This window comes from Hibiscus syriacus, unplaced genomic scaffold, assembly GCF_006381635.1.
Source record: "Hibiscus syriacus cultivar Baekdansim isolate YM2019G1 unplaced genomic scaffold, ASM638163v2 tig00110676_pilon, whole genome shotgun sequence".
In the NCBI taxonomy this organism is placed as follows: domain Eukaryota; kingdom Viridiplantae; phylum Streptophyta; class Magnoliopsida; order Malvales; family Malvaceae; genus Hibiscus; species Hibiscus syriacus.
Genome location: NW_024062820.1, coordinates 929,341 through 947,553, shown reverse-complemented (window position 1 = coordinate 947,553; position 18,213 = coordinate 929,341). Strand labels below are relative to the sequence as shown.

The window sequence follows — 18,213 nt, the reverse complement described above, 5'->3', positions numbered from 1 at the left end:
CAAATTGAGTCTTTTTTATTCAGTGTCATTGGTAATCCTTTTCGAATTATCTCCATGATGTATAACTTTGCATACTTGTCTATCGAGTAGTCAGTCCAAACATGGATGAAATGTGATGTCTTGGTCAGTTTATCAACTATCACCCAAATTGAGTCTTTTTTATTCAGTGTCATTGGTAATCCTGTTACGAAATCCTTCATAATTTTTTCCCATTTCCACCGAGGAATAGAAATCGGCTGTAGTAATCCAGATTGTACCTGATGCTCAGCTTTTACTTGTTGACACGGCAAACACTTTACAACAAACTTCGTAATAGCCATTTTCATACCATGCCACCAATATCGACTCTTCAAGTCCTGATACATCTTATTACCGCTTAGATGCATAGTCAACAGACTAAAATGCACCTCGAAAAGAAGCTCTTTCTTCAACTCATCATCATTTGGAATACATATTCTACCTCGATAGTATAAGCACCCATTAGACTTTACTTCAAAGTCTTGGTTTCTCATTTTTTTACTTGCTCCATTCTCGATAAGTACTTTTCATCCTTCCTTTACAGCTCTCTTATCCGCTCCAGTAAAATAGGCTTTAATCTTAGTTCAACAACTAAGGCACCATTTTCCTTCCAAGATAATCAGACATTTAACACGTCCAGCGCTGAAAAAGTTTTTAGACTAAGTGCATCAGCAACGACATTAGCCTTACTTGGATGGTAATCTATGATCACATCATAGTCTTTAAGTAGCTTTATCCATCTCCTCTGTCTCAAATTTAGTTCCTTTTGAGTCATCAAGTATTTTAGACTTTTGTGATCGGTGTAAATATAACACCATTCACCACATAGATAATTACGATAAATCTTTAACGCAAACACCACCGTTGCCAACTCAAGTTCATGTATTTGATAATTTCTTTCATGCGACTTAAGTTGTCTTAACGCATAAGATACCATATTTCCATTTTGCATTAAAACGTATCCTAAACCATTATGAGACGTGTGACTATACACCACATAATCCTTGCCCGACTCTGGCTGTACTAGCATTGGAGCCTCTATCAGAATTTTCTTCAATGTCGAAACTTTCCTGGCACTTTTCTGTCCAAATGAATAGCACATCATTTCTTAATAATTTTTTCAGTGGGAGACAATTATTTAAAAATCCTTTACAAACCTTCGATAGTATCCAGCCAATCCCAAGAAACTTTGGACCTCAGAAACATTCTTTGGTAATTTCCATTCCACTATAGCTTTAATCTTCTGAGGATCCACTCAAATTCTCTGGATACACTACGTCGAAAGAGTACCCCCATCGGCGTAAATCTAACCATACATGGTTCAATCTTTACCTTTTATGATGATGTATTTTCAATTTTTTGACGACGTTGACTTCTCCAATGATCGATTACGCTTCTCCTCCCTACGACCGAAGCTAAGCAAGCTTTCCCCTTCTCTCATTGCTCGTCTTTGATGACACCAAACTAAATCCCTTTTTCAATGTTTCTTTTTCGCAATTTTTATAGAAGGCTTGGGGTGTCTTATATCCTTTTAGACTAGAGATCTCGTTCCAAAATCAATGGCTTTGACAAAGGGATTTACTTCTCTTTATTTCGATTTTATCTTTAACATGCTTCATTTTTTATTTGATTGTGTCGCTTTGGTTTGATGTGTGGATTTGATTCTTGTCGTCTCTGATTTGGGTTAAATGTTTGCGATTAATTTATCGATTTGTTATCCTTTTTGTTCCGGTCTAATTGTTGTTTGCGTTTGGAGTTGTTTCCTTCGACGTGTAGCCTTCACGCATCGTTCCTCGACTAACAAGATGATGTTCGATAACTTTGGATTTTTATTTTCGGTTGTTGGATCAAGGGGTAGATTCAACGGCTTAGATGATGTGCTTGCTAGGGTTTGTAAACCCTAGCTGATGGGTATTATGAACAGTTGATCACTCTTATGATCTAGGTTGAAAAGTAGCTCATCGTTGTTGAGTTAAGTTAAATCGCAGTTGATCTTGGTTTTTTTTTCTAATCGAATATTATTCGCAGTGAAGTTGAAATTCGACTTGAAGACTTTAATTAGAAAATAACTCCTTGTCGTTGAGTTAAGCTATGTTACGGATGAATCCTATATCGCTAGTTAAATCAATCGTATGTGTCTTTTAAGCTCAATATCCTTTGTTGTGAAGTTGAAATTGACTAAAAGATTTGTTGACCTTCTGTAAGTCAAATCGATTGGGATATAGCTACTGTTAAGTTAAGCTATATTGTGGATGACTCATCTATTGCAAGTTAAGTTAGTCTCGAGTGTACTTTGAGTTCAATATATTTCGTCATGAAGTTGAAATTGTCTCAAACAAACTACAAAATTATATACATGTATGTAATATCTTGAATGTAATGTCCTTATAATGATTCTCACTCGTATGGTTAGCAATTGATTGTGGCTATAGAATGTTGAAATGCTAAAGAGAGTTTTTATTTATTTATTATTAGTTTAGGGTGCTTCAAGTGATAGTATATGTTTTAAAAATCTCAACTATTTAAAAATGAATGTTCGAATAGCTTACAATCTTTAATACTCGAACTTAAATCTTACGAGAACCTTATTTTTTTGGTTACCCTCCAATTTCATGACTTTGCCCTAACTAATCTGAATCAACCTAGATTGCACCCTGATTTTGATAAGTAAGTCTCTTACCGAAAACTTTTTACATACACAAAAATTTAAATTTAAAATCTTACTTAAACATTATCAAATTTCTCACTACAAACCAACCCCATTAGCTACAAGAGCCTTATTCATTCATCCTATTAAATATGTTTATGTGAGTGGTGACAAGGGTCCCTTCCCTGCCAGACTCGGACTTTGTCTGGATAATAATTGAATTACATGTGTCAATATCAGAAAGCATAGACAAGAGGGTTGAAAACATCAAGCATCTTTTCAATCCCAACTTCCACAGGAACCGTCCAATGTTGGAGAAAATTCAGCCGTGACCGTTAGATCATCATGAAATTCTGAGGCCAAAGAGAAGAAGGGTTAGTTAATGGGACCCGAATTCAGAGCGGGGTACCACCCTTTATAAAAAGCAAAAGGCAACACTATCCAACTAGCTTCTGTCCTATGCCTAACATCTACCCTACAAAACTCCCAAATAGAACTGATAAAATAGTGTTTCACAATTATGCATAAAAAATATTTTTTTTACCACGCGTGGCTCAGTTTACAAAGTAATGACTCTTGAAATTATGAGTTGACCTCCGGTCTTAGGTTCGAATCGCGCTGGTTGAAAATCTTGAAAAAAGCGGAAATAGAGTGGTGGGTTCTTTGAGCCATTCCGGAGGTTGTCTTATAGGGTTGAGTTCTATAACCTAACATTGGGAGGTCCTACGTTATTAAAAAAAAATTCTTAAAATGGTAAAAAAATACTTTTATTATTTTAAACATCGTTATTAAGTAATTAAAAGTTATTAACAATATATTTAAAATAATAAGAAGTAACATTATGTGATCAATATTTATTTTATATTTATTAACTAAAATATAACCTAAATGATATTATTAATTAAAATAACACATAAAGTCACGTCACGTGAGAAATTTTTCAAAAATCACGCTTTGTAAGACACATCATTATTAACATGGTAGATTTATCAGGTGATCTCTCTTATTCTAGTGCCATACGAGACCAAAATGAAAGGAATGACCAATGAGAACAATGAAAAAATTGTAGATAAAAATATTAAAAAAATAACTAATACACGTGATACATGTCAAAAATACATATTGACACGAGTAAGAGTTGAACGAACGACGACAACGCCGTATATGTATATATCTTATCTTCATCACTTAATGAATGTATGTTTAAAATAATATATTTATTGACAATGAAAAATCATATATAAACAATGTAGAATTTAAAAAAATCATAGTAAAAACTTGTTGATTTTGAGTTATCAAAGACAGTTCTTATACTTGATAAGATTTGTATCACTACAACAATCAAAGATAACTGTCGCCTTTTAATTTAAATTTATTATACATTTTATAAAAAAATTATTTTATATTGTTAATTTTAATAATTTATTTTTCGTTGTTCTAATGATAAAAAAACATATAAAACTTAAAAGTTTTACACAGGGTTAATAAATACTACCTCATATATATAACTTTTAAATTTGTTAATTTTATAAATTTACTTTAATTATGTTTTAATATTTCATAATTAGATTTCATATTATTTTATTAGGTACTATTTATATATGTGTGTATATATATACTTTGATTTTTTTCCTTTGATTATTAACTTTCCAAAAAAATGACATTCAATTATTCTAAAAATATAATTTAATGTGCCATATTTTATATTTTTATTAGTGGTAAATGATTAAAGTGTAAAATTAAATTAAAGGTAAACCAGTTAAAAAAATAAATAAATTTGTCTAACATATAAGATATTTCTTTTTCTATTAATTAATATGTTTTTGAAAATTCTCAATTATTTGTTAACTAACATTTAAATATCTTATAATTGTTAGTGCACGAACTTGAAACCTCTAAAGACAATAATAGTCACTGTGGTTTATAACCACTTAGGGATGTTCAAAAAATCCAAATCCGAAACCATTAACCGGTATAACCATTATATTTAACAGGTTAATTAACCGAACCGTTAATACTAAACTTTTCGAAATTATCCATATTTTAAATATTGATATTGGATCCTTATGTTATTTCAATATTATTAAAGATTACATATCATCATATAATTGGCAACAAATGACATGTTGCGAATTATCCTAAAATTGAAACTTCTCAAAATTATGTAAAAACAGAATTACGAAAATAGTTAGGTAATTAAATGTATAATTTACCCTTATTCCAGTAATCTTTAATTAAAGGAGTCTTTAAACCCTGCTCCTAATCAAAGATTAGACATTGATTCCCCCAATTTGTTTTCTTCAAAGAGATGAGGTCAAATAAGTGAAAATACACTTTTTCCACGCGTGATTAAGGGCGTTAATTACTACCAAATTAAGGACGGGGTGCCCTTCAAAGATTAAAAATCCATTGGTGCATGTCTCCCGTGACAGATGTCCATGTGCCGCCTTTTTAACATGCACGTGCCTGCATGTGGACGGCTTCCTCGTTCCTCCTCTCAATTAAAACATTTAATACAATTATTTAACTCCTTTCATAAAGAATTCGACATGTAATTTTTGAAATATTATGAATTAATTAAGTTTTATCATTTTATAAATAATTGACTTTTAATTTAATTGATTTAACAGATTTATTATTTTGAAAAATAAAATTTAAATGTTCAAATTTTACAAAATTAAGAATTATTAATAAAAATAAATGGATTACTACGACTTAAACTGCACTTTTTTTTTTATTTTTTTTATTTTGATGAAGAGCCACATCTAACTAGAGATCATCATTGGTTAATATCTAAATCCTTTGTCTTCATGGAGAGGTAAAAGGGAATTGAATCGTTAAGGAGAATAATATATTTTATATATTCTATCGATCATGATTGGAAGATTTTATAATTACTCTTAGTGTTAGTATCAAACGCATGATCATTATGATTACTTACATGTTAGCACGTTAGGCGGATAAAAATAGTTGACAATATTTGGTAAGTTATTTGGGCTTGTTAGAGGTCATATCAAAGGGTCGTAATTTTTTAAAGGATGTAGAGTTATTTGAGTTATTTCACTTATTTGCTTGATCCTTCATAGTTGAGAGGAAACAATCTAAAGATCAGGGGTGAGCGTTCGATTGAGTAGAGTCGAGTTATTTGAGTTAACGAATTCTATTTTATAACTCGAACTTGATTTAAACTTTTTTTGAGTTGAGTTAAGTTTATAAAATTCGAGTCGAGTTGATTTTTCGAGTTTCTGTTTAAATTTAATTGTAAATATATATAATATTATAATATTATTTGATTCTAATTTAAGTGAATTTCTATAAACATATATAATAAAAATATATTTTTTTCATATATTTTTCATATGTAATATACGTATATCATACAAAGTTTAATGATTCGACTTAAACTTGAAAATCCACTAATTATTAAAAAATTCGAGTTATTCTAGTTGTATTTTACAACTAGAATTGAACTTGAAATTTTTTTAAATTAAATTTATGAAATTACAACTCTAAATTAATTTAAATTGAGTTAAATTTTATTCTACTCACCGAAGACAATCGAATCGAGTTGAATTTTTCTCCGCTCACCGAAGACAAGACATGGTGTAAGCTTTGCTCGTCAAATTACCTTTGTTTTTCCTCCACTTTTTCCCTTTACTCTTCTTTCAAGAAAACGACGAAAAATTACGCACCTCCAACTTTTATTTCTTCATTCAATCACCAAGAAAAGAAGAAAAATAAACTATTATCATTACTGTTTTCTTCCTTTTTCTTGTTTGGATCGGTTCTGGAAGAGCTTCTCAGGAGAAGAAGGAACACAAACAAGTCCAGAAAATCAAAGCTGTCTCACTTTTCTCTTCAAACAAACAGCATTTTGTTTTTCCCTTTCTAGGGTTTTCATTTCATGAGTAATTTCAAGCTCTACGGCATTGTTTTCTCTTTTCTATGATCAGGTAACTTGTTTTCCGCCTCTTTTAAGCCTTTTTGCTTGTTTGCTCCTTAGTTTGAATTTATTTATTTTTATTAATTCTTGGTCATGCATTTTCCTAATCAAAGTTTGGATCTTCACTCTCAAAAAGGAAAGGAAAAAGAGTATATTTTTTTTGGGTTTTTGAGAAATTTGAAATTATGAATATGTGTGTGTGTTTTCAAGGGCTGAGATTTTGCATTCATTTGATTGTTAATTGCAGTTTATTATTTTGTTTTAAGGGTCAGCTATTGACATCTATCTCCATAAGCTTTGGTATTTCCTTTAATAGTGCTAAAGTTCCATTTCTATGTTTGAACAGCTTAGTATTGGAGTTATTATTTGTATTTTGTAACTGTCGAATCTGGTGTTTTAGGGACATTTAATTTTGAAGATTCTCTAATTAATGGATTTATCTTAGAGGAAAGGGGTTTTACTTGGCTAAATTGGACTTCGGTTTGGCAGTGATAGGTTTTCATTTTGAATTATTCAATGGAATCACTTGTTATTTCTTCATCAAATAGTCAAAATCATGGTTCCGGTATAGATAGAGGTGACCCGGCTTCAACATCCGGGATAACAAGGCTGTCATCTCGGCCTCCGTCTCCGAAACCATCTGGAAATGAAGGGTCGTCTCCTACATCACATGGATCCACTCTTAATAATGGCATAAGGATTATTCGACATCCAAATGGTTCTACAGGCTATCAAAAGCATTCATACAAAACAGCCTATGACAACTTGCAGCATGAAGAATTGCCTAATGTGGAAAAACTGAGTAAGGGGAAATCCGAATCGGTGGGAAAGGAAGAGGTTCTTATTTTGAGCCAGATGAAGGCGTTGGCAGTGGAAAGTAAATCTAGTAGCTTCAAACATCCAGTTGATGGTCATAAGAGTTTGAATTCAAGTGGTTCACTGGAACCTGAAAAAAGTGTACCAAGTTCATGCAGAGGAGGTATTATGCAGTTAACCAACCATACTGGAACTCAGCCAGAACTGAACTTTTGCTCAAATTCTTCGCATAGTGTGTGCACTGGTACACAGTACACAGAAGCCAAACAAAGTTTTACTGACGCAGAAGTTAGTGAATGTGCAGCTTCTAGCGTTGACAAGTCCAGTGAGAGCGGTGAAGTGAGTAATTCATGTGATATAGTTGAGAGTAGGAAGACGAGCATTTATCGAGGGAGCACTGGAAGTGATGTTAGTGACGAGAGCAGTTCTAGTTGTCTGAGCAGTGCCATCTACAAGCCTCACAAAGCAAATGATATAAGATGGGAAGCAATTCAAGCTGTTAGATATCGGAAGGGGGACTTGGACTTTAAGCACTTTAGGGTGCTAAGGAGACTTGGATGTGGGGATATAGGCAGCGTTTATCTATCGGAATTGACCGGCACTAAAACTTATTTTGCCATGAAAGTTATGGATAAAGCTCTTTTGGCAAGTCGTAAGAAGCTTCTCCGGGCTCAGACAGAGAGAGAGATTCTCCAATCTCTAGATCATCCCTTCCTACCTACTTTGTATACGCACTTTGAGACTGAGAAGCTTTCTTGCTTGGTCATGGAGTTCTGCCCCGGAGGAGACTTGCACGCTCTCAGGCAAAGACAACCAGGAAAGTACTTTTCGGAGCAAGGTGCCAGGTTTGCTATTGATCTTCTTCTCATTATCAGTTACTCTTTATGCTCAAGTCTGCATCATTGCATTTTTCTTCTTCTTTTTATTGGATTTACTTAAGATTCTTTATGACAACCCATGGCTCCATTTCCCCATCATATGCAGCATGTAACGCCGCTAGAAAGCTCATTTTGTCGGTATTGTAGTTCTTTAGAAACATAAATCAACTTGTATCTACCGTCATCTCTTGTTCAGCAGCTAGAGTTAGCAAGCATGCAGTACTGATTGTAATCTTGTATCTAAGTATCATCTTTCGACAGTTCTTGAAGTTTGTAGGCCTAAATTTTAAATTTGGTCGAGTTTTGTCGACAATGTCTTCTCCAATTTCATTTCAGGTTCCTGATTGATGTCTTGTTCATTCAGATTTTAGGCAGCATATAAGATCTGCAGATTGAAATAAGTTGTGTTCTTCAGCATATCGGGTGACAATGTAGTCTGATAAGGACTGATTGCAGAAAAAAAGGATTAAGCCTAATACACAATTTGCCCCTCAAAGTATACCCTTTTTCCCACTGTGCACCCTAAAGCTTTTTTTTTTGGGTCCTGTTTGCCTCTTAAAGTTTTCCTTCCTTACATTTTTTGCCCCTGCTTAACAAACATTAAAAAGACTTTTGTTCTTCTAAACCCAGATTCAAATTTTCTTCTACCATGGAAGGAGGAGGATGCCACAGGGCATGAGTTGATTGGTCCAATTTTTCTGTTAACTTGGGCCAAAAAATGTAAGGGAGGAAAACTTGAAGGGGCAAACTGAACCAAAAAAAAAAACTTCTAAGGTGCAGAGTGGGAAAAAGGGCATACTTTGAGGGGCAAACTGTGTATTAGGCCAAAAGATTGAACCAAGTAATTACTTCTAATTTATTGTCATTTGCATTGAACATTTTCTTTGCTCCACAGATTTTACGTTTCAGAAGTTCTCCTTGCTTTGGAGTATCTTCACATGCTTGGGATCATCTACAGAGACCTTAAGCCGGAGAATGTTTTGGTGAGAGAAGATGGACATATAATGCTTTCGGATTTCGATCTCTCTCTTAGATGTGCCGTCTCTCCTACTCTCGTCAAGTCCTCGAACTCAACCTTGGAATCGAAAAATTCCACTTACTGTAGTCAGCCTGCATGCATCGAGCCAACTTGTGTGATGCAGCCTGATTGTATTCAACCTGCATGTTTTGGACCACGCATTTTTTCCAGCAAGCCGAAGAAAGAAAAGCAAAGCAAAGCAAAGATCGAAACGAACCACCAAGTGAGACCTCTTCCTGAGCTCATAGCAGAACCTACCGATGCTCGATCAATGTCCTTCGTGGGCACACACGAGTACTTGGCACCAGAGATCATTAAAGGTGAAGGCCATGGAAGTGCTGTAGATTGGTGGACGTTCGGGATCTTTCTCTACGAACTTTTGTTCGGTAAAACTCCATTCAAGGGGGCCGGGAACCGGGCAACTCTCTTTAACATAGTTGGCCAGCCATTGCGATTCCCGGATTATCCAAACGTGAGCTTCGCTGCTCGGGACTTGATCAGAGGTTTACTCGTTAAGGAACCACAGAATCGGCTTGCGTATCGACGTGGGGCTACCGAAGTTAAACAGCACCCATTCTTTCAGAGCGTGAATTGGGCACTCATTCGATGCGCAAATCCACCGGAAGTGCCGAAGCAAGCCATGATGGACTTCTCCTCCAGAACAGAAACGACAAAAGCACCCGTCGATAACAAAGTTCCGGGTTTAGATGTGAAACCTTCAGGTAATTATCTAGAGATCGACTTCTTTTAATTCTTGTGACCATTCTTTTTTCGTAGAAACAGTGTTTTCGCCTCCGCTGAATTCTCTGCTGTAATGCTCTAAACGTTTGCCGGTGAGAACGAGCTATAAGCCATTAGTTCCGATATGTTGTAACTCCCCTTGAACTCCAAGCATAATGATCGGCAAATGAATCGAGATGAGGGATTATGTCGTTGCCATTATCTTTTGCATTCATCTATCTATCTCATACATGTATTTATATCATGTGATACCATCTCTCCAGTTAGTAATTTGTAAATGAAAAAAAAATAATCAAATCGATATCAATAAAGAAAATTTCAAATATAAGGGGTAGGATTTAATGTAGTTCAATATTATCTATTTTCACAGACAGGAAGAATAAATAATTCATTATAAGTACACAGATTAAGAAGGATACAAATATATAATTTAATGACTATTTTTAAAGTTTACAAATTTTAAATTTGTTTTTATAAATTTAAAATTTAAATATTAAAAAAAAATCATTCTCAAATAATTTAAGGATTATATTTTTTAATTTTGTTCAATAAAAAAATTAACTTCTTTTGGATAATTTATTTTTGATGGGCCTTACAGCAGTGAAATTTGAGCATCAGCAACTGATAAGTCATCCAACAATGACATTAGACATCCGATTTTTTTTTTAAAAAAGGCTAACAACAAAGCAAGGGTTTTTGGAGGCGGTGTTGAAGCAGACCGGACACCATGAAAGGACAGAGCAGGAAGAAGAGAAGGGCAAAACACCACAAACCTCAAAGAATCGAAGAATCTTTGCAACCAAAACACTCAATTAAACATAAGAAAAAAACCCATCAACACCAAAACCATGTTAATCACTCTTCCGCTTCTTCAAATCCACCCAAGTCTTCTTCTTCTTCTTCTTCCAGTTCCTGCAGTTTTATTGACAAGGTTACTTTCTATATATATACATGTCATATAAAATGTATGTGAAATTGGATTTTTTTGTGAGATTAATTTGATTTTGCAGGCGAGAGCAAGGTTGGCTGGTGGTCATTTTAGGATGATCAATGAAAAGCTTTACACTTGCACGTATTTATCTCTTTCTCTCTCTTAAGTTTGTGTATAAGCTTCTGGTTTATCTTGTCTTTTCAAAGTTGAGTTCATTGTTAAAATTTTAACTTATTAAAGTCAGCCTTTTTATGGTTATCTTAGAGGAAAAGAAGCTCTGGACTATTTCAAAGAAGACCCAGAATTGTTTAGTATGGTAAGCTATGTAAATTATAACACTTTCTTTAGTTTTCTCTGATTTTCAGTATGTTCCCCGAGTTTACTAGGCTTTTCTATAATTTCTTGTGATAAAAATTTGCATCTAAAGTTGAATCCTTAGCTTCCAGAATTCTTAGGCAGCTCAACTATGATTTAAGCTCGGACTTGAGTGAGTTTCGGATATGAATACGGATTTCAATGCCTGTCTGAATGAGTATGTTTAGTTTTTTCTAAGCTTTTCTATATATCTACTCTATGTATTTAGAGGCTACCATACACATCCATCTATTCTTCGACAAGGTGCTTTGGGAGAAAATGGAAGAGTTGGAACAAATGTAGATGTTTGCATTAAATTTATTGTTATGTTTGTACATGGTGTAATTGATGCCGAGTTGTTATTCCTATACTGCTCCGACTTCTCGATTTTTTTAAATACCACTGTATGACACTCCTTTCCTATGTGTATCGGATAAGGGTATGAGAATATAACAAATTAACATTTAACAAGTCCAAGAACTTTCCTAATACATGAAAAAGCTTTTGTAAAAAAGAGGCTAAATCTACCTATGTAGAACACATACCTAGTATTTGACACTCTCACTCAAGTCCGAGAAATACAGTTAATGTGTTGTATTGAAGCTGCATTTCAACTTATCTATTTCACCCATCTGGCCAGTACCATACGGGATATCAGGAGCAAATGTCACATTGGCCTGAGCAGCCTGTCAATATGATCACAAAGTGGCTGAAGGGTCGTAGTTCTTCGTTAATCGTAGCTGATTTTGGTTGTGGTGAGAACCTGCTTAATCAGATTTGCTGCTTTGTAGTGACAATGATAATTGACTGAACTCGTGTTCATTGTTAATGTTTAACATGAACTGTCATTACATTGACTGTTTGTTCATTGTCTTCCTGCTCGATTGTGTTTCAGGTGACGCACGCCTTGCAAAAAATGTGAAGAATAAAGTTTTCTCGTTTGATCTTGTCTCAAACGATCCTTTGGTAGTTGCTTGTGATATGTCAAATGTATGTCAATTCATCCCTTTTTCGAGCTTGTTATAACACTGTTGTTGACCGAATCCAATATGTGTTTACTGGAATCTGTTACATAGTTTCAGTCCATCCATAACCATATGTATACTGCATTACTACTATCAATTAAAAACCATCTCTATAAAAACTATGTGCTACAATTGGCCGCAAAAATTTAAACCGAATATCAAATTCCAAGTTCTTTTTTTGGTTTCATTATCAGATTGATTGCACATGATACATGGATTGGAGAGAATATTTTGGAATCTCTGCCTCTATACATGTGGGAATGTGCTCGAATGTTTGAGCTTCCGCAAGTTGTCAGATGCTTTCGAAGTAATAACCGATTTGTGTTTGAGTTTTGATTGCAGGTACCTCTCGATTCTTCCTCAGTCGATGTTTCTGTTTTTTGCCTTTCATTGATGGGGACTAACTATGCTAATTATCTTCAGGAGGCATATAGAGTTCTTAAGCCGAGGTTTGTTAATGTTGTTTAATGCTTGTTATTGCCCTTTCGGGATGAGTTTTTAGCTAATAACCTGATTTATTTCGATTCTTTGAAGCGGTTGGCTTTTGATAGCTGAGGTAAAGAGCAGATTCGACCCAAATAACGGTGGAGCGGATCCGAACCTGTTTACAAGAGCTGTTTGTGAGATGGGATTTACCTCAGAATTGAAGGTTATAATACTCTTTCATTTACTTCAATGCAAACCCTTTGTTCTTAACCAATTCATTTTCGATATGTACAGGATTTCTCGAATAAGATGTTTGGTTTATTATACTTCAAGAAAAAGGTTCGTTTCCCTTTTATTAAATTATGTTACTCGTACTCTTCATTTTTTTCTTGAAGTATTTTATTTGATATATATATATATATATGTCCGAAACATATCTATACATGATTATGATCCTTCGTTTTTATCGAAGTATTCGTGTTTGACATATATTGGTATCTGAGATAACATCTGTTTATGTTTTCCCTTATAGGAGAAGAAAAACTCAGAAGGTAGGGAAATTGAATGGCCAGAGCTGAAGCCTTGTATGTACAAACGTCGTTGATATCTATAAACCCTAAATTTGATGATACCGAGATTCATTAACCCTAAATCTTACGCACACACAATATATTGGTTTTAGATTTGTGAATTTGTGTACTATTATATCCACCAATGATATGTGAACTTAGAAAAACTTAATCCACATGCTTCATCATACGCTTTCTCCGCGGCGTTCATCCTATCTTGGAACATTCTCCAGTCTTTCTCACACCTTTCTCTCACCTGCCATAGGTTATTTGGAGCTTTTATTACTCTCGTCGAAAGAATCATCGGTGATTCAAACGGAATCGGCGAGCACGATAGAAAACGGAGTATTGGGTACATCCCCCTTTCCGTGTTCTGTACGAGACGTAGGAAGAATCCGTTGAAATATATGTGCATATGAAATAGTGATTTTTGTTGCTCTGATTCTTCGTTTTCGTTCGAAATATCGGTGATTGACATTCGTGTCCGTCACATATATGGACAGAGTACAACAATATGATAGTAACACAAGTGCTTTTACAGTTTTTATGTACCTGGTTCCCCAGTGACGGCACACCTTGATGAACAATCCACTGAGCATCCACCACGCCCATTTTCTCATGAGATGGCTGATTCAGACAACGTTTTATGATCAACGAAGGACTTGAGTTCGAATATTCCAGGAATGAGAAGATTGCTACTAACCTCGACGCATTTCCGGAGAGCGAAATCCAGACCCCATCCATGAACCAAGTCATTCTGCAATATCGAAGGAGAAACTATATCAGAATCATGGAAAAAGATGAGGAATGATAACATACGGAAGAAATCAGCTCGCTGCTCAACCTGAATCATATGCCAAACACATCGCCATGCATCCCGAGAGAAGATGGTAGCCATAATCTCGACAAATCTTAGTACCGAGACGAGAACAATTAGCAAAATAATTGAGAAATAATCAATATGTTGACTATATATGATGCTTCATACAATAAGCACGGAGACAATTAGCAAAATAATTGAAAAATAAGCAATATGTTGACTATAAATGATGCTTCGTACAATAAGCACGGAGGCAAATTTGGATCGTTATACTAGCCAGGTTTCTCCTTTACATCCCTGCAGGAACAAAAAGCAAAAGGTCTTGTTGATCGGATATATCGAAGCCTATGTTGCTCGGACTTCGGGGTGAGTGTCGGATATGGATATGTGTACAACAGCGAAAGCAGTCATATATGAGGTTCTTACCTGTGAATTTCAGTGTCGTCTCTCTTCCTTGTCATTGCACATGTATACGTAGCACTATGGACATCGAATGTGATATTTCTAAACCATGTCTTCGGACAAGTTTTATGTACCTGAGAATCAAACAAGTTCAGTGGCGGCTTACTCGATCAATGTTTTTATTTGAACCTAGACAGTGAGATTAACAAATTACTCCTCTGCATTGAAATTCTCGACCCCAAGATCCTCATCCCATATAAAGATGTAGTCGTAGGGTGCAACGATGTTGGGGTGCAAAAACCGCTTCGCATACCACCTTGATTCAACACCACAGGGGTTAGCAAAATGGAATAAAATTAGCTAGACTGATGTAGATTATATGAAGAAAACGAGCTAGATGCTAACCATTTACTCTGCTTTTGAATGCTCACGTGAATAGCCAGCTTCGGCCACTCTAATTCGTCCAATTCAGTGGTTACACCATCGTAATGAAACAACATTATAGTGAAGTTGTCTGAGAACTTCGAAATAAAGGTTTCGGATAAGAGAATTCGGATATTCCGGGGAAGATCGAGGCAAGAACATATATAAATGTATGTATGTATGTCAAGAGAAAGGACCAACCTTTTTTTCAGCTGCGTCGATATTGTTTCTCTGATTATAACCAACAGTAAAGTTACAAGATCCTTTGGTTTGTTCGTTAAGTCCTGCAAAAGGTAGTCCGTCAACCAAAGAATTGAGTCACAATGGAAAAAGTGGAGTAATTTTTGCGGCCCGATTCGAACACGAATTTTTTCTTCGATGCAGATGACAACCGGTTCATACTCTCCAACATGTATCAGTCAGAAAACGGAACATAAAAAAGAGGCCAAGAAGGGTAAAATGTATAAGATGGATACCTCACTCGGCTTGTCCGTTGATGAAGATAAAAATCCGCTTCCGAAGTAATTATTCGAAGCGGAAGTCTTTCAGCACCCCTTGGGTTCGTTGGAACCCATATCTGCCACGGTTAAGGATTGAAAGTTAGTGTGCCGGCTAAAACTGCAAGTGTCAACGTTCATCGATTTTCCTTCGAAAATGCTACACTAATTATCGATGACGATCTAATTTTACGCCGGCAAGAAGGAAGTTGAATTATATAATCAGTAAGGATGAGATGCCATCCGAGAATGATGCATATCGAAATGAGACGTATACTACCAAAGAGGATTCACCTTGTGTTTGTTAGATGCCATTGGGACAACCTTATTACCCTTGAGAGAGTTGAAAGCATTGAACAATGATTGTGTTGAAAGAGAGGAATATCTGCCCTTGATATACATGGAAGGGAAGCTGGATGCAGGATTCATCTATCGAAGTTTTAACATATCGAAACAGGCTCGTTACTCGATGTTAAACGACATCGGAAGAAGGGTAACGAAACAAAACAAAACCATTTTACTAGCAATGGAAGATTGCAGGGAGTGGTTTATGTACCTTCATTAGAAGTACTTGAAAGGCTGCTCCTAAAAGGAATCCGGAAAAAACTCCGGCAAAAGTCGTTAGGATAAACCTCATCGTTTCATTTGGTTTAATTAAATTACCACTGCAGCCCGACGGAGACGTTATCGGATGCCGTATAAACTCATAAAAATGCCATTGAATGCAGAAGATATAAAAAGAAACTAAAATCACTCTAGCTTTTAGTAGAGAATGGTACGAAAGGTGATACCTCCGTAATGGACCTCCCATTATGCGAAAGGTCTTGTTAGTCTTCTCTTACCAGGATGAAACATCAAATTCGACGTTCAAACCGAACCGATAATCCGCAGGTTAAACTGGTGCTGCAAATGGTTTACCAGGATCAAAACAGGCAGTATGAATTGATCATGACATTACATATCCAAAAAAATCGAACATTAGCACCTATCATACCCTTCTTAGTCGTAGATACATCTCGGCTGATGGCATTGTACATTAGATAAACATCCCATTATGCTCAAGATAAAACGCACCAGATGTTGTCGTCGAGGTAGAGCTTCGAACCAAAATGACTGATAAATCTCAGCTAATCGTGCTCTATGGCGGCCTGACTCGTTGAAAATCGGCTGTTCTTCGTGCACCAATTTCACCTAATACTTGAATCATGCAATCGAGGTTAACTGTTAAATCTTTGGCACTAGTTCATAATTCGACCGGAAAGATACTCTTTCTAGACGACTATGAACTAGTGGGGACGGATAAAGGGTGAATTTTGATGATTGATCTTCAAACTGAGATAAAAACAAGTTTGGATTTCGTTCTTTTTCAACATTGTTCACAGGCTAAATAGCAGGGAAAGCCATAAAAGATGGGAATGAAAACCAACAAAGTTCCACTAAAAATTTACTTATATGGTTAACTAACATCATCGATGAGCTAAAAATACAATCCATTTATGGTTGGAAACAAAATCTTGTCTTGTAATTGGCAAAACAGTTTAATCTGGTCGTAAATACAGTTGTGTTTATGATTATGCAATTAAAAAAATGAAACTTTGTTAAACAAACGACCAAACAAAAATACGAATCGTTGAATGAAACACTAAAGAAAGCAAAAGAATACTTGGCAAGCAAATGAGAACAACAACGTACTTGGAACCAAAACGAAAATCCTCAATCTGGGTTTTCATTGGAAGAGTGAGATTCAGTGAAAAAATTGAAGCTTTGAAATTGGAAGACAGACAATTATAGCAACCAGAACTGCTAACATCCTCAAAAACCGGCCTGGTCGGCTGGTCCCATGAATCCCAGGCCTGTTTTAGCCTATGCTGCATGCGTACGTCAATCTAATTCCATTTCAAGTACCTAATATGTCCCCGAGATGAGTACGAGACGGGTACAATTTATGTACCAAGGCCGTCTCATGTTGAAAGGATACGGTTAGAACTAGTTGGGTACATCGGAGAAATTTCTAGGAACGTATCAAGAAAAATGTTTGATGTTACTCGCATACCCAATGTTATTTTTTAGATTTAACTTAAAATTATAATAAAAAATATGATTTACTACGAATTTTCGAATGAGAACCAGACATTTCTAGGATAAGATGTCTTCTTACGTATGAACCGTCTTTTAGTTACAATTTTTAACACATTGAAACGTCTTAATAAAATATCATATACTCAAGATATGTCCATTTTAACAAAGATAGTGCAAACATAAATTTAGATATGAGTATAATATAATATGATTTTATAGTAATTATCAATTTTAAAATTTATTTATATTCACTATACATGTACTGCGTAATTTTAAAAATTACCATTTCACGTCCCTATATCCTTCCCTGTATTATCAGTGAAACATAGGTTTTAGCTTCCTTTCATCACTTCAAATGAATACTCAACACATTAGGAGTTGTTCGTCTAAAGGTTTTTTTTCGCATCAGATTAATTTTTTTAGAAAACTCATTTTAAATAATAAATTTATCTAAAAATTTAATATGTTAATAATCTAATCTTCTCTAACGATCGTCCGAAACCAAATTTAAAATATGTTGTTCATCTTCTTAAAATGATACTTCTCGTCATTCATATTTTTCAATAAAAAATTCAAATTAGTTCAGAAGGAAAAATTTAATGATACGACCCCGTCAATTTGAAATT

General features: G+C 35.0%; 2 protein-coding genes and 1 pseudogene across 2 annotated transcripts; 2 read left to right on the top strand and 1 right to left on the bottom strand.

The window, feature by feature from the left end:
• The first annotated feature begins 6,357 nt into the window (after nt 1-6,357).
• On the top strand, nt 6,358-10,262 carry LOC120137856 (serine/threonine-protein kinase D6PK-like). Its single transcript, XM_039153505.1, has 3 exons — nt 6,358-6,618; nt 7,009-8,269; nt 9,198-10,262. The coding sequence occupies exons 2-3, from the start codon at nt 7,125-7,127 to the stop codon at nt 10,069-10,071; spliced, it is 2,019 nt and encodes a 672-aa protein (XP_039009436.1). The 5' UTR covers nt 6,358-6,618; nt 7,009-7,124; the 3' UTR covers nt 10,072-10,262.
• A 469-nt stretch (nt 10,263-10,731) lies between these two features.
• On the top strand, nt 10,732-13,448 carry LOC120137859 (ribosomal RNA-processing protein 8-like). Its single transcript, XM_039153506.1, has 9 exons — nt 10,732-10,992; nt 11,072-11,133; nt 11,257-11,308; nt 11,987-12,101; nt 12,242-12,336; nt 12,714-12,820; nt 12,906-13,020; nt 13,092-13,136; nt 13,330-13,448. The coding sequence occupies exons 1-9, from the start codon at nt 10,789-10,791 to the stop codon at nt 13,399-13,401; spliced, it is 867 nt and encodes a 288-aa protein (XP_039009437.1). The 5' UTR covers nt 10,732-10,788; the 3' UTR covers nt 13,402-13,448.
• A 51-nt stretch (nt 13,449-13,499) lies between these two features.
• Nucleotides 13,500-17,382, bottom strand: LOC120137781 (annotated as a pseudogene).
• Between the last annotated feature and the right edge of the window lie 831 nt (nt 17,383-18,213).

Excerpts from the sequence above, each read along its gene's own strand:
- LOC120137856 (XM_039153505.1), top strand. The coding sequence starts at position 7,125 with ATGGAATCACTTGTTATTTCTTCATCAAATAGTCAAAATCATGGTTCC. Across the intron at positions 8,270-9,197 it reads TTTTCGGAGCAAGGTGCCAG|ATTTTACGTTTCAGAAGTTC; the intron begins GTTTGCTATTGA and ends TTTGCTCCACAG.
- LOC120137859 (XM_039153506.1), top strand. The coding sequence starts at position 10,789 with ATGAAAGGACAGAGCAGGAAGAAGAGAAGGGCAAAACACCACAAACCT. Across the intron at positions 11,134-11,256 it reads GAAAAGCTTTACACTTGCAC|AGGAAAAGAAGCTCTGGACT; the intron begins GTATTTATCTCT and ends TGGTTATCTTAG. Across the intron at positions 13,021-13,091 it reads GATTTACCTCAGAATTGAAG|GATTTCTCGAATAAGATGTT; the intron begins GTTATAATACTC and ends CGATATGTACAG.